This window comes from Sebastes fasciatus, chromosome 10, assembly GCF_043250625.1.
Source record: "Sebastes fasciatus isolate fSebFas1 chromosome 10, fSebFas1.pri, whole genome shotgun sequence".
Lineage (NCBI taxonomy): Eukaryota > Metazoa > Chordata > Actinopteri > Perciformes > Sebastidae > Sebastes > Sebastes fasciatus.
Window position 1 is genome coordinate 29,138,336 of NC_133804.1, and position 16,488 is coordinate 29,154,823.

The 16,488-nt window shown below is 41.4% G+C and overlaps 1 protein-coding gene across 5 annotated transcripts in view; it reads left to right on the top strand.

Moving 5' to 3' along the window:
* The window catches only part of atp8a1 (ATPase phospholipid transporting 8A1), a 124,833-nt gene that overhangs the window by 39,736 nt on the left and 68,609 nt on the right, over positions 1-16,488 (top strand). For 2 of the 5 annotated variants that reach the window (XM_074649287.1, XM_074649291.1), the window contains exons 7-15: positions 65-138; positions 2,838-2,907; positions 3,037-3,164; positions 3,963-4,074; positions 4,507-4,678; positions 8,676-8,803; positions 10,186-10,263; positions 10,382-10,470; positions 13,801-13,845. In XM_074649287.1, the coding sequence (XP_074505388.1) occupies positions 65-138; positions 2,838-2,907; positions 3,037-3,164; positions 3,963-4,074; positions 4,507-4,678; positions 8,676-8,803; positions 10,186-10,263; positions 10,382-10,470; positions 13,801-13,845 (896 nt within the window). The remainder of the gene's footprint in view (positions 1-64; positions 139-2,837; positions 2,908-3,036; positions 3,165-3,962; positions 4,075-4,506; positions 4,679-8,675; positions 8,804-10,185; positions 10,264-10,381; positions 10,471-13,800; positions 13,846-16,488) is intronic. The other 3 variants (XM_074649288.1, XM_074649290.1, XM_074649289.1) reach the window with 3 other exon arrangements.

Genomic DNA, 16,488 nt, shown 5'->3' on the forward strand with positions numbered 1-16,488 from the left:
GTTGCAAACAACTGCCACACCTCCTCTCTCTCGCCCCCTGCTGGTGTGTGGTTGGTAATATCAGGTGGCTGTTGGGGAAGTAGTCAGAGCTTCAAACGGGGACCACCTCCCGGCTGACCTCGTCATACTGTCGTCCAGGTTAGCAAACCAGCAATGTTACCAACAAAGCAGCGATGGGAGGGATAGGGGCTGTGTGTACCAGCTCTTCTATCACTCCTGACATGAATGACAAATAGTTTATTTTACACACTTCTTGAGGAAGGAAGAGGCCTGTGATATTTTTGGCTACAACCAGATGTCACAGTTAATGAAACCATGTTACTTTCCTTTTCCTCTACATTGTGGTTTGGCAGACATAATAGTGGCCGCTTATACACTCATTTTATTATGTTGTATTTAAACCATAACTTGTACAGTAGTTCAATGTTTGGCTGAGACATGCTCCTTCTTTGAGATATTTTTTTATTGGGTGTGAATATATATTTTCCATATTCTTGCCCTTTGCATGGCTTATATGGCACCCTGAATGCAACAATTTAATGTGACCGTTTGCATGCAGTCACGTTCCAAGATGTTGAAAAGCATCTTGGAATTGTAGTTTTGCTAACAAATTACTACCACTGAAACAAGCTTAAGTGTAGTTCAGTGATTCACAATCAGTATTAAAGCAGTTTTATGAATAGCGCCAACTTTTAGACTTCACTTCCTGGCCATCGCAGTGAGACTTCTGCTCATTTCCATGAAACAAAGCTCTCATTTCGTGGCTAATAGCAGCTGATTCCAAACCTCTCATTGATTGTGGTTGGGCTTCAGTTGTCCAGATCTCTTTTTGATTTTCCCCTCTACCCTGTGTGTGTGTGTGTGTGTGTGTGTGTGTGTGTGTGTGTGTGTGTGTGTGTGTGTGTGTGTGTGTGTGTGTGTGTGTGTGTGTGTGTGTGTGTGTGTGTGTGTGTGTGTGTGTGTGTGTGTGTGTGTGTGTGTGTGTGTGTGTGTGTGTGTGTGTGTGTGTGTGTGTGTGTGTGTGTGTGTGTGTGTGTGTGGACCGGCCTTCAGTATGAATATATATCACTCTGTGAAAAGAGTAGCTAACCGGCGACCCAGCTCACCTTAAGCAGCACCGGCATACTCTCACTCTCTGTCCCTGTGCCCAGAGTCTGTCAGAGGCCCATTTGTCTGCTCTGTTTGTTGTGCTCGGCATGCCTGCTCGCTCATGTATCCCTACTCTGGTGTTTTCTCCTTCTCCACTCCCTGTTCCTCTGCAGTGTATTTTAGTCAGTTCAACTCTGGGGTAGCAGCAAACAAATATGTTACGTCTGTCTTTAGGACATTTACACAGTAAATCAACTTCCACTCAGTAAAACTTTGTTTGTTATGTTCCTGAGTGGCCTTCAGGCTGACATAGAGCATCTTTGTTTGCAGAGATCTACGCTGCGTCCGAAATCACATACTATGCACTACGTACTCAATATGTGTACTTATCGTTCAACATACTTTTGCGTAAATAAACAGTAGTTAGTTAGTCTGAACTAATATTAAATAATATATTACGCCTTATACTGTCTGTCAACGTCTGTTATGAACGTCGTTTTCACTACCACGTTGCATTGTGGGATATTTATTCCGACATAGTGTCCAGGGGCTTTATCCAAAATCACATACTATGCACTACATATTCAACATGCGTGCTATCGTTCAACATACTTTTGTGCGAATAAACAGTAGTGTGTATCTTTTCGGACGCACTGAGCAGTAATTTACGTCGTCACTTCCTGAGAGCCTCCTTGCCGGTTGGAGACGTGTAACCATGGTAACCCGTGCCAACCTCATGTGTCCGAACGCTGATTTGTGAGAATCATAAAGTCTGAAATAATTTAAAATATATATTATGAACGTTGTCATCACTACCGCATTGCATTGTGGGATATTTATGCCACCGTAGTGTCCAGCGTTTGCATACTGTGATATTTCATCGGAAATAATTTACAATTCACATACTATTGGTTTCATGCTAAGGTTTCGGACATACTAAAAAAAATCTCAAATACTATTTTAGTGTACTAAACGGAAGAGGTGCGGAAAAAATCGATATAGCATAATTGTATCAATACACGAACATCAAGTGTCGATCTTTAATTATGTAAACTAATAACCTTTTAACAATCCGAGGTTCAGAGGTTTTTGCGGGCTCAGTCTTAACGCTAGAAGATACTGGTGTCATGTGAAACTAGAAAACCTAAAGAATCAATACAAATCATTTTGTCCTGTTTAGCTTCAGTCAAGCTAAATTTTGGCGTTGAAAAACTGGCATGGCCATTTTCAAAAGGGCTCCCTTGACCTCTGACATGAAGATATGTGAATCAAAACTCTGAGACGAACAGAGTCAAAACTGTATATTATTAGATAAAACAGATGTTGGCAAACTGCATAATTTGCAGTTTAAAAATTTTAATAAATCACAATATATCTTATCGCAATACTTAGAATATCGAAAAATGTTTAAAATCGCAATAAGATTGTATCGTTGGGCCTCTGGTGCTTCCCACCACTACTAAATAGCATGTTAGTATGGAATTTCGGACGCAACCCTAGTCTTATATAAATGTTCTGCTGTAGACAATTTAAAAAAAAAATCATATTTAGTTTAAGAATAATTGAGACTGAAATTTAGAGTGATAAGTTATTATTGGTAAATAATCAGTAACCTTTTGCTTATTGGCATACAATATTATATAAAATTATAATCATATGAAATAATGAACAGCTGAGGATAGATACACTGTAATATATGAATGAATAGCTGTTGTCAAATTGTGCTACTACCTCTCCCTCCACTACAGTGAACCACAGGGTATGTGCTACATCGAAACATCCAACTTGGATGGAGAAACAAACCTTAAAATCAGACAGGTGAGTGTCTTTTTTATTCTTTCTTTATATAAGTTATTATCCTTACAATGACAACTGGGAGGAATCTTCTGTTAAGTTTGCAACACAAATTAATGAAAAATAAAAACCCTGCTGTGACAACATCCACAGGGTCTCCAAGTGACGTCAGACATGAAGGACATCGACAGCCTGATGCGTCTCTCCGGGCGGATGGAGTGCGAGAGTCCAAACCGCCATCTGTACGAGTTTGTGGGGAACATCCGCCTGGATGGTCACAGGTGGGCTCAGTAGCAGAGCTCCATGACTGGCTCTCTGCCCCTCTTAACCAACAACTCAATAGCCCATTAGCTAGGAGCAGAGCCAGTATTGGTGCATTACAAGGTTTTAGGGATTATTTAATCTTTCTGCTGGATAAATAAAACCACCTGCCTCGGTTAAAATTTAATTAGATGTTTGTTTGGAGGCTTTGCCATTGTACAGGAAATGCATTGTAAGCTGTATGCCTGCTTTTATGATATCATGGCTTGATGGTAGGAGTTTGGGACAATAAAGCTCTCCTGAATAAGCATTGTTACCAGGAGCTATACTTAGCTTTTGGTGGGTGTGTAGTTTGATGGGCTGAGAGATCTTTTGAGATCTTTTCACAAGTAAAGACTTCTCTCCATTATTCAGTTTCACCAGCATACAACTTCAAACGTCGAGCCTTGGATGCATGTCAGTTTAAACACAGTTGTTAAAACTTGTTTTAGGGCCAGTCTGTCATGGACATGAATATTCAGATTTATAATTAAGAGTTTAACTCCTGGATGGAAAATGCAATTTTAATACTGGCTGTGTTTATGAATATTAAATATGTGAACACGTCTTTCACAGCATCACACAAATACCAGTTGTGTTGTTGTGTAATGTCTGTGTGGTAAAAGACGACAAAGATTACTTAGTGTGTTGGCATATTTATCAATAAGGAGTCAGAAAGGTATATGTTAAATGTCAACCAAAGAAACACCTTGTTAGCCTGTTATTCTGTGGGGAAAGTATAAGGAATGTACTCATGGCAGTGATGTTTCCTACTACAGTACAATACCTCTGAGTCCAGACCAGATCTTACTGAGAGGAGCCCAGCTGAGGAACACTCAGTGGGTGCACGGTGTGGTGGTCTACACTGGACATGACACCAAGCTCATGCAGGTAAAGCATATTTGCATAGTATTTGGTATACCGGTGCATACTTTACTTTAAAAACACTAGTGCAGTGCCCGTTTGTGGCGCGGCCGTTCAGAGCAGACTGATTGCTTGGCCCCCCCGGAAGTGCTGCTTGCACCAAATTCGACATTGCACTGCCTTGGGTCCCCAGCAATACCCCCGCAAACTGTGAAATAGATCGGATGAGCGGTTCTCGAGATATACAAAGGACACACAGACACAGATTCCTGGCTTTACAGTATAGTTAGATATTTTTCATTTAACTTTTGAATGCAACCAGATCTGTTTAACCAACAAATAACACACAGTATTTACAACATGTAAGACATCATGTTTGTCACCAAACCTTACCAACCTACTTCTTCATTTTCATTTCACTTTTTTTTAACCACAACTGTCTTGTCATGTGTTTCCCAGAATTCCACTCGGCCTCCTCTGAAGCTGTCCAACGTGGAGCGCATCACCAACTTTCAGATCCTGGTGCTGTTTGGCTGCCTGCTGGCCATCTCTCTGGTCTGCTCCATCGGCCAAACCATCTGGAAGTACCAGTACGGCAATGATGCCTGGTACATGGATCTCAACTGTAAGAGTCTCAACAGCCCACGCTGCTCCTCTCTTATATTCCACATATTTTGTCTCACTTGTCCATATCAGCTTATTTCTTTGTCATTTTGAGTTCCTAAATGCTGGTATGTGTCGTGTCGTTTTTATGTTGCCTCAGTTAAACTATGTTTCGCATTACAAGTGAAATATGTGGCAATGTGGGAATAAGTGAATTCCCTGTTAACTGAGAAAAGACAGCTGTGACATGCATAGATGTGTTGTGAATGAGTGAGAAAAAGAAATGGTTGAATATCACTGCGCTGCTGTACCTTTTTGTTCCTTTCTAATGTTCTGTTTGATTTTGTTGTTTTCTTTGTTGTCGTTTTTTTAACAGCTCCAGGTAACAACCATTTAAAAGCCTTGGCCATCCGTGAATGACCCTCCCTTACTAACCCCTTACTGAAGCTCTGCCTTTGCTAAGCAAATGAAGCCCCCTACCCTCGCCCCCTATATGGTTGCCCTACTTTGTATGGGCCCATGCCATGGACAAGCACATACCAGGGATCCAACAATAGGTTTTTCCCCTCCAGCTCTCTTATACTTTCGTCTAGTTATTTTCAGTGCCTGATGCAAACAGTGTCTCACTTTTCCTCCATTTTTTTTTGTGCCACGTTAAACACTTTGCAGTTCCCAAGCTTCAGACCCTCATCTTATTTTTTTTTTTTTTATTTTTTTTTTTTTTACAATAAATGAGTAAGCAGCGTTTACTTTGACTGCAATGGAGATGAGGTTGTACACAGGAAGCTCTTCATAGCAGGAGGCTTATACGTGTTTATTGCTGGAACACAGCATGTGGTGCAACCCAAGGGGCGAGAGCTGACATTTTCTAAATGCCTCTGCTGCCTTCTTTTCTAGTGTGGATTTTTCAAAGGACAGGGGAGGGAGGGAAGGAGGGAGGTGAAAACCTGTTTAGTTTTTACATGTGTTCTCAAGCCAGTATAGAAAGCTACTGTTACAGACTTTAACACAACACAACGAATATGGTTTCTGTGGCAGTTGGTCGTTGTGATGAAGCTCTGAACCTGGTATGCAAAGTGATTATCGTGGCACTCCGGCCATTACTCTGTTACCCTGATAGGCCTGTGTAGGAGAGGTTGTGCCCTGGTCAATTTAAGCTTGCACTACGACTTACACTGCCCCTTTTTACAAGATGTTGCATTGGCTTCTATTGGTTTTGTAAGGGTTTGTCGTCAGTGGCATTAAACCCACATCTAAAAGGCCTGATATCACACTGTTGAGGGGAGTGTAAGTCATACGGCAGGCGTCCATCTTGAGACTGATTGTACTTCCATAAGGAGTTGTTGAGACTCTGTCCAGTGCATATTATCCAACCAGTGACAAAAGAGAGAGGTGGGGAGATTGTCAAATCTTAAACATTCACAATATTTTCCTAAATTATTGTAATTTCACTCACTTAGCAACATTTGGATGTTAAATGCAGACAGGAACAGAAGAGTCGATGTTAGCCCGCTACGCATCACAGAGGCTTGCTATTATGCATGCCTGGTGAGTAATTCGTTTGACTTTGACCCGCTGCAGAGTGCTGACACAGGTCATCCCCGACATTAAGCCTATACATTGTGACAACTTTACTTTATGCAGATTGAGAGCAGAAATGAACGGTCATTTGTTATGCATTCATGCCACCTGCTACAGTTTTACAGCCAGTTTCTGTAGGTAGTTGTGCATTTATCACCATATCATTGACTTTCTGCTGACTAGCTCTGTTAGTAAACTGCTGATGTCTTAAAGGTTCTCTACACGACATCCAGAGTATTAATATAGCAGCAATCAACTTTTTGCTAGGTAAAGATATAGAGGAGTAATGTCTACCTGAGCAGAGAATGAAGTCACTCTCCCTCTGTATGTGTTGTAATCCGAGCTTCTCCGCGCTTTGTTGACAAAGCCGTGCCAGCCGTGCATGCTTTTAGTGCATGTGAGCGTGCCCCACTGACTAGCTTACAGCGGCTGCTCTGCACTGCTCTCACACGGCGGTTACAGCTGATAACGCCATCCGGAACGACGGCGTCGTCGCGGAAGCGTAGCCCCCACCCTCCGGTTCCCCCTCAGGTAAACACCATTTGCTCTGTCAGCACTTTTGCCGTTGTTTGCACCGTTGCTCTGTCAGCGCCATTAGCTGCAAGCCACCGGCTCACCGACTGCCATGTTGAGAGCCATTGAGAGGCAATAGAAATGCTCCCAATCTCGTATAGAGAGGTGAAGTCCATCCCCTTCCGGTGGACCCCATTGGACCTTATTTCGGAAACAATATGTATGGTAGTCAACGGCGAGAGACAGATCATTTTTTGATCCTGTTTGAATTGCACCATGAATCACACATATGATGTTTGTCAACTTAAAAGATAATTTTGCAAATTAAGAAAGACGCAGTTTGTCGTAGCATCATTTAGTTTTGTGTGAAACCGCTCAGTGAAATACATCTCTTGTCTCGCACAATATACGTCACCAACACTAGCTAGCTAGCTAACTTAGCTATGATCCATACACAAATGAAACGTTGATGAGTTTTATTCAGCGACTCCTGCTCTTTTTATCAGCCGGGAAGTGAAAGAACAGGCGAGATCCGTTGCTCGTATGAGTTCATCCCAGTACGAAAACACACAGGCATCTTAGTTTCAGCGAGAGAGACGTCACTTACGCGACTTTTGTGTGTGTAATTACATATTTTCACAGTCAACAGTTTTATACCAAACTGCGACTTTCTTAACTTGTAAAATTATGTTTTAAATCGACAAACATCACATGTGTGGTTCATGGCGCAATTCAAACGGGATCAAAACAATATTTGTCTCTCGTCGTTGACTGCCGTTCATATATTTTCCAAAATAAGGTCCCATGATGGTCCACCGGAAAGGTGGCATAATGTCGAAGAGGTATGGTCTTCTCACTGTAATGTACATGTGCCACATGATCACTCAGAATAATGAAATCCCAACAATTTACAATCCAACTCCTGCAACAACTTTTATGTTGTCTTGCTTGGTTAGAACATCCCATATTGCTCTTACATTACAGTGACAGTGATATTTAAGAGAAGACATCAGGTTGCACTTGTGTGACATGTGCATGTCCTGGTTTGATTTATTTCAATGACTCTCTACTGATCCAACACAGTGTCCCTGTCTCATCTGATAGCAGAAATCTTGCTTAACATCACATAACAACTAGTGGCTACTAGAAAACGAATGACGATGAGGTGATGTAGTGATCATCATTAACATAGCTGGCATAATCCACCCCCTCTTTTCCACTCCTTGTTGGTTGAGAATGTGCTATGGACTGAATCTCCCTCCTTTGTCTTGAGAGCATCCGATACGTTTGTCTTCCTCCCCACTTCTGAAAAAAAAAGTCTTCCCTCCTATGTGTGTCGTTGTACCAGTAGCAGTAGCTTCCATTCTGCCATCCAGTTTTTTGTTTTGCAAATCGTTCTGTCATGGGGAAGGGCTGCCCCTCTCAACCGCAATGCTAAGATCAAGGCTTGGGTTGAGGAAGGTAACATTTGCACCTCCTGCAAGCTGAGGAAAGGTAAATCACATCCCTCCTGTTTTCATGTTTGGTGTCAGTGGGGTTACATGTTGATCATTGCCAATTGTTTGGGGCTTTTGGGGGGGACCAGCATCATTTTGCATAGTGCTTTGTGGAATTCATTGCCTGGATCATGCTGGATGCCAAGGCTGCTGCTGTGACACTAATGACATTTGAGATACTTGAGTCCCCGTTCGCTACTTTGAATCTTTGGGACATTAAATTGGAGTCGTAAGAGGATGAGGTTGGGTGGAAGAAATGGTTAATTCCAGCTAATGCACGACGTTAGCCCAAAACATCCTTTGGATTGGGATAACGTTGATCATTGGCTGGAAGTAGCTTTGGGCATTTTCATTTAACTAACTGATATTAACGAGCCAGCACTGATGAGTCTCCTTTGTATCAATTCCCTCTGTCCAAAACTCGTCCCCTGATAGATGGCGGGGCGGCTAACTTTGGCCTCAACTTCCTCACCTTCATCATCCTGTTCAACAACCTGATTCCCATCAGTCTCCTGGTCACGCTGGAGGTTATCAAGTTCATCCAGGCCTTTTTCATCAACTGGGTGAGTTGAAGCTACAGTCAGTAATTTATCTAAACTAAACTAACTGGTGGACGCACTATTTCCTTGACAGGTGAAACTTTAAAAGAGGAAATAACTTTTAAATGCATGCCTCTATGTTGACATGCATTGGAAAAGCAGACATACCTGCAGCAGAGTACATGTAATGTTATATTATTGCAGACTGTGAGCACAAAATTCCAGTGAAGAAAATGTTTGCAGTACAGTTAATCTCTACACAAACAACGTGAGGTTGGTGGTGACTGTTCCAACATAGTGCAGTTAAAGGTGCTGTAATCTATGTTTTTATATTAACAAAGGATTAAATGACTACTTGTATGTGAAGGGAGTTGCTTATAATGAACCCACAGAGTTATCACCAGACTCTGCAGTTCCCTTCAGCTCTACAGAGCGCTTTAGCGTCATTTCTTATTGTGTTTTTTTATTTATTTTTTTTACTCTCACCGCTCTCATCAACAATGTTTCCAAATGTAGCAGGCAGCTGTTTTTTTTCCAGCAAAAAAAACCTCTGAAACCCACTGGTACCTGCCCAAAAACAAATTAACAGCTAACGTATGAACATAGTGTAGCATTTAGCAGCTAAAGAGCCAAATAGTTCCCCCAGGAGCTGGTAGAGTCCAAATCAGAGCTAAAAGGACATTGAATATTGAACTGAAATTGGTTAAATCAGGTTGACACAAACACAAATGTGCCGGACTTCCACACTCAACGCTTTGACCGTTTTGAGAACAACATCCGGGCACTGCATTTTGCCATACATCTCAGTGTGAACGCACTTAAGCACTCAAAATAGCGAGTTTAAGTACGGAAATACGCAAATTGAGACACCGCACAGGTGTTTAAGTCAACAAAAAAATCGATTATTGCAGTTTTAAGAAATGAGTATCAACAGGAATGTATCTCTACCTCACTGCTGTAATCCCCTAGTTTCATAAAAGCTCTTCTAGGGACCGGTGTCCGCTATAAACATTATGATACCTGCATCAGATAGTTTGTCTATCTATGTTATATCTGTCCCTATCAAATCAACCCTAAAGAAATAAAGAAATAATTCTATCTTTAGTAACTAGGTCAGCCCCACCAAATATCTCAGCTGAGGGAACGTACTTTTTTTTTCCGCCCGAAGTTATTCTAAGCCCCTTTATGCATTAAATTTTAAATGAAAGTCCTAGCAAGGAATTTTTAGCAACATTTAGGGCAGTTCTCAGTCGGCCTCTCTTCCTGCAGCCTCAGTTGGTTCAGTGTTTTCTGGAGGGGAATAAAGACTGAGTGGTGTTTTTACTGTGAAGTTTAGTTTGTATTGTTACCAAAAATGTAGTTTCTTTAGAGAAGTTACACTTAAGTTCTCTGTTTGTTGGTTTCAGGACACCGATATGCTCTATGAGCCCACGAACACCCCGGCTCAGGCTCGCACCTCCAACCTGAATGAAGAACTAGGCCAGGTAAACTACGCAGTTCAAATATCACTTTATATTATGCTAATGCTTACATCTGTGCTTTATAATAAAATATATACCCACGAATTAAGTGTTATTCTGTCTGTCTCATGAACCCATACAGGTGAAATACATTTTCTCTGACAAGACGGGGACCCTGACCTGCAACGTGATGCAGTTCAAGAAGTGCACCATCGCCGGTGTGGCCTACGGGTACGTTCCGCTTCCCTCTTCCCCTTTTTGATTTTCCCTGCTCCCCCCGATGCATCCTCTATCGTTGCCTCCCCCATCACCTTCATTAAATGCAGAGTGTGCATCGCAGTACAGCTGGCGTCTCTCTCTCTCTCCTCCCTCGCCTTCTCATTAGCAGCTGCATCAGTGCTCCTCTCAACATAAACTATAAATAAAAGGCCGACAGACATTTGCAAGCAAAGGCACTTTACTCTCTCCTTCGTCCATCGTTTGTCATGTTAGAGGTGCTTGTGAAAAGTGGCTATACATTTCAGTGTTTGACAATCCCTTGACACGGGTTAGAAACGAGAATATTGGCAACATACAGTATTTTCTTGTAAACATGGGGATTTAGCCACATGAAATTTTTCCCTCAGCTCCTCTGACATAAAAGCATATTCTATTACATTTTAACATTTCATTAAAACAGCCCTTAATGTTTTTTTTCCCCCCGAATATACTCTCATTTAATTTTAGTGCACAGATAATTAGCCTCAGTGGATGCAAAACAAGTGGGAGAGCAGATCTTCACAGAACCACAGCAAGTGCAGGCGTGACAGTACATGATTAATCCCATTAGGATTCAATTAAAAGCTTGATTGATGAAGTGCAGACTGAAGGACAAAAGAGAGTATTTTATCTGGAGCTCTCTGTACCAAAGCTCTCATTACGATGTGATTGCTAGCCCCAACTTCTCATTGTCGATCCCCAGGTCAAGAACATAAAGTCATAGTGATAATATACACGTTGATGATGTGATGCCTCCAAGATCAATGCTGCTGATTAAAGGCACGGGTGTCATTTTTGGTGTTTTGTGCTACAGAATGTCCTTTTCTTTCTTTTTTAATGGTTATTTAATTGGGTCAAGCCCGCTGGTCATCAGGGACAGACACTCCTCTCTGCAAAGACGGAAGTTTGGCAGCAGTCTCTCTCTCTCCTTCACCCGAAGTAGAGATGTTCTCCTTTGATTCTCTGAAACGAGGACTCCCTCTTATGCAACTGATAAATATGGATGAGTGTTTCATAGCAGGAGAGAAATAAGGCAGGTTCTAATGAGGCGAGGCTGTTTTGACGATGCTATCATTTGGCCTGCTCTTCTTCTTCTTCTTCTTCTTCTTCTTCTTCTTCTTCTTCTTCTGGGTTCCCAAAATAAGAGTTGGGAGGGTTTGATTTTAAAACTGTTTTAAGTGCAGCTCATCATGACTCATTGTTCTGTATTTCTAATTCACCAGACAATAACAATGGTAATGTAATCCACTGTAGAGCTATAACTATGTAATCCATTTAATTGGTTTTACTTATTTGTACTCCTCCTTCATAGAATATAATCAAATTATTTTCTTTAAACTTAATGTTTATGTCACTATTTCTCAAACTGCATTGGGAAATTGCCACAAAGCATCGATGTGTTTGCGGGCATTGGTTGGTTGTTAATTGTGTAGATGTCTGATTTGACTGCGTCCGGTCTGCTTGCCTTAAAGGTTTATCATGAAAAATATGGATGAAAGTAGTTGCTAGGCGGTTTGATTTAACATTTCTCCACCTATGGAATTAACATACATGAATGCTTCTTCAACACTGATTTGAACTTACTTTTTGTACAAGTTCAAATTTGAAAGTATCTGACTCCGCTTCAGGATGTAGTGGTATATTCTTGTGCAAAAAAAGAGGCATTTCACATTTTAATACGTGCATAGCACTTACGCTGTGACGTGGCTTGTAATTTGGTGCCAGCACACACACAAAGACCCCCCGACACTGCCGCCTGCATGTGTTCCTCACCACAAATTAAGTGCTGCTGTAATTAATAAAGCCAACCCCAAGGGTGTAGACATTAATTAATTCCACTGGATTGGAGTCCAAATCTCAAGGAGAGATACTGTTTAGGTTAGAAAGTCTCCCAGAATCTTCTTGGGTGTTATTAGTTTGCAGTTGGGTGAAAGCAGTGACAAAACTCAGAAAAATATGTTTTGATTTTCTTTTTTTTAATAAATTAAATTTGCGTAGGCGATTTGTGATTGTAAAGTGTAACCCAGTAGACATTAAGCCTGTATGAAGACGGATTGGTTTGTTGTTAATGCAGATAACCACAGTGTCTCCTTAGTGAAGGTACCAGAGTGAACAGGCTCACAGCGTGAATCAAAGTGAGTTGGACTCAAACGGAGAGCCGTGGTGTTCAGTGGAGCACGTCGTCTGGTCGGCTCCACTCCTCACAGTTAACAAAACGCTGCACTGCAGTTAGTCTGCCAGAGCAGAGATGTCAAAATAATTTGTTGCCTCGTTTTAGAGCAGTGTGCACTCTGACCACATTTAGTCTCAAACATCGTTGTTTTCATCGCTGCACTCATTGGTGGCCTTGGAAATATACACAGAATGCTCACATACACGTCGCAGCTGTAGCTGCAAAAGCTCCTGCTGTTGCCCGATGATGAGGAACAAGAGAGGAAGACTTCTTACTATAAGAAGATTATTCCCAAACATTCATATATTCCCTTCAGTTTGTTTCTTGCTTTCTTGGTTTTGAGTTTATTTTCTGTGGGCGATATAATCTAATGAGCCTGCCGGTGACACAGGAAGGGGAGCCAAATCTGAATAGCTTGTTGAATCACATGTTTTCTGATCTAGAGAGTCCACAAAAAAGCTGACTGGGTTGTCTTTTTTCACAGTTTGTGGGTTGGTAGACACTCCAGATACCCAAATGTATGTGCACAAGCACTGAAAAAGTTTCAGTGTTGTTCATGATATGTCCTTTAAGAACGAATGCCACTGCGTGTATAAAAATGAAGGAGCAATAACAGGAAAGAGATGAGCAAAAACTAGCACTTAATAAATAAGTAACGTGCCCCTTTTAATGCTTCAATCATTTACTGAGGCTTCTAAGTATTGGCACAATAGTGAATAGTGAAGAAAACATGACAGAGTGGCTCAGTTTGGACAACTATAACTAAAGTATGCTATTAAAGACATTATATCTAGTTTGTTGACTTTGGGATGTAATGTGTTGATTAGTGAGCTGCTTTGTTATGTGGACAGAGCCACACTTGCTATTTCCCCCTCTTTCCAGTCTTTGTGCTAAGCTAAGCTAAGCGAAACTGCTTCTAGCTTACAGGCATGAGAGTAGTATCCTGTATAAATGACTAGAGGACCTGCTGTAATCACTGCTGTCAACCTAACCACAACACCTCAGCTACATCAAACTCTAACCCGCAAACTCATAAACAAACCCATCAATTAATCCAACCCTGGCGTCTGTACATTCACACAACGTGCTAACAACAGACTTTGTCAACAAGCTAATTTTTTCTCCAACAGTCACGTCCCTGAGGCTGAGGAGGGTAGTTTTGCAGAGGACGACTGGTAAGATGACTCGGTGTGAAATGGTGATCGTTTTTTTTCCCTCGCTCCACGCTTCTGTGATGTATTAGTGCTGCCTTGCCTTGTGGAAATTGTGACTTTGAACACAATACCTCAATGTGTGTTTGTTGTTGTTTTTCTTTGTGCGGTGAGTACACTTTGGACGTGTTGTACGTGACTGTGGCTCTTGATTCTCTGTGTATATCTGTTGATAAACAAATGTTCCAGTATATACAGTATATGCTGAATTGTCATTGAATTCTGAGTGGTTACGTTTTGTGGCTGACAGACACATGTACATTCAGCAGGTTTGATAGCCTTTACTGTATGTCGTGTTGAGGCTGACGCCGTGCAGCACATTCTCCTCACATTCACATCAAACTAACTTTGGAGGTGGTAGATACACTCCCACTTATTCTCTCTCTCTCTCTCTCTCTCTCTCTCTCTCTCTCTATCTCTATCTCTATCTCTCTCTCTGTCACACATACATGCACACACACACAACACTTGCACAGTCCTTCTTCTGAGATCCATCTGCTACAGTGTTGAGATCTGCAGTAACAGCATGGGCGTGTCTCATCCATTTTGCATGGGGGATTGGGGGCCTGTTTGTTGATGCCTATTATGCCAAAATGTTGAATCTTGCTGCTTTAAAGGAAGTTGCCAGCTTCCACGAAGGCATGTCTCTTTTTGCTGCTTTTTTTCTCACTGAAACAACTGAGTTAGAGGCTTTATTTATACTAGGGCTGTCAATCGCGATTAATCGTAAGATTATCCATAGTTAATCACAATTAATCGCAAATTAATCAAATATTTTTTTTATCTGTTCAAAATGTACCATTTAAAGGGAGATTTGTCAAGTTTTTAATACTCTTCTCAACATGGGAGTGGGCAAATATGCTTGCTTTATGCAAATGTATGTATATATTTATTATTGGAAATTATTTCACAACACAAAACAATGACAAATATTGTCCAGAAACCCTCACAGGTACTGCATTTAGCATAACAAATATGCTCAAATCATAACATGGCAAACTCAAGCCCAGCTGTCAGTGTGTCAGTGTGCTGACATGACTATGACTTGCCCCAAACTGCATGTGATTATCATAAAGTGGGCATGTCTATAAAGGGGAGACTCATGGGTACCCATAGAACCCATTTTTCATTCACATATCTTGAGGTCAGAGGTCAAGGGACCCTTTACAAAATGGCCATGCCAGTTGTTTTTTTTAAATTGCAAGTTGCGCTAATATGTTAAAGAAATTAGTAACATTAAAACAAATTTGCGTTAACAAGTTATTATTGCGTTAACTTTGACAGCCCTAATTTATACACAAAATAGGTTATGGACACAGGAACAGGGGCAAAAAATGTATGCGTTTTGTCGCTTAAATACCAACCAGTACTGGATCGGTCTCCATCGTATGGTTCTCTTTTAAATGGAGGTTAATTTAAACAGTCCAGGGTCAAACACTGCCATCTTGACACAGGTCAGTTATACATGTATTACTTCCAGGACGGCATGTGTGTCACAGGTTTGATCAGGATGAACCAGTCCCCGGCTATCGACTGTGAACAGCCAGCCCCCTTGTTCCCATAGTGACAGGACCTCAGTGTGCTGGCAGATAATCAATAACTGAGCGTCCTCTCCACGCCCGGCCCCGTGCCTCCGAAATTTCATCAAGACAATCGACGTAGCGAGCAACGCTACTGCTGCAGTAGAGAAAAGCTTAGGGGCTTCCTTCTCTGTACAAGGGTTAGAAACAGTAATGATGACTCCAGAGATTTTCTGTCATAAAGTACTGTAGCTTTTCAGTCTCTGTTGCAGCATATGGTTTTATTTCACATAAGGCTCTTTAAATGTAACTTGCATACATGGATGTAACCTGCTGTAATCAGAAAACATATATTTTACAATATATGATAGAAAAGCTTTTCAGTTGAAACATCCTCAGTATGTGTATACATGTTTAGAAGTGCAGTCTCTGCCGATTTCTCCCTGACATATTTTAATAAAGCCTGCAAGTGTGATAAATTTCCCTAACCTCCAGCGCGTCTACGTAGGTGTAACTCTGTATCGACTCCAGCCCTGCTGTTTGATGGCACCGCTGTGTTTTTCCTATATTTCTTCTCTCCCAAACCTCTATTTGCGGTGCAGTAGATGGGAGTATTACCGGCCGGTTTGGCTCTTAGGGATCCCAACAGTGTATCCTGTGGGATTAGAAAGACTTATGGCCGCTAATGGCAGCCTCAGTAACATTTCTATCAAGCCCCAGTGCCACGGACAAAGCTGCTGTCTACCTGATCTATAGAGCTCTATTTATCACAGAATCATGAATCGATCCGCGCTGGACGGCCAGCGAGCGGCTGGTGGCTACATACAAAATCACTGTGAGAGGCATAAAAAACATCTTTTCCTTTCTGTCTGTAAAAAGGTTCGGCATGACTTTCTGTTGATGATTGAATCATTTTTCTTTCTCCATATTCCTAATGGAATGAAAAATATTGAATCATTTTGCATCTTGCCAGTAACAAAAAGCATTTCTGGTACAAGTACGAGAGACTAATTGTATTTCCAGTAATTTATTAGGGCTTGGCTTTGATTAGTGTATGAGTAATACAGTCTCATTTTGCTGCCAGATA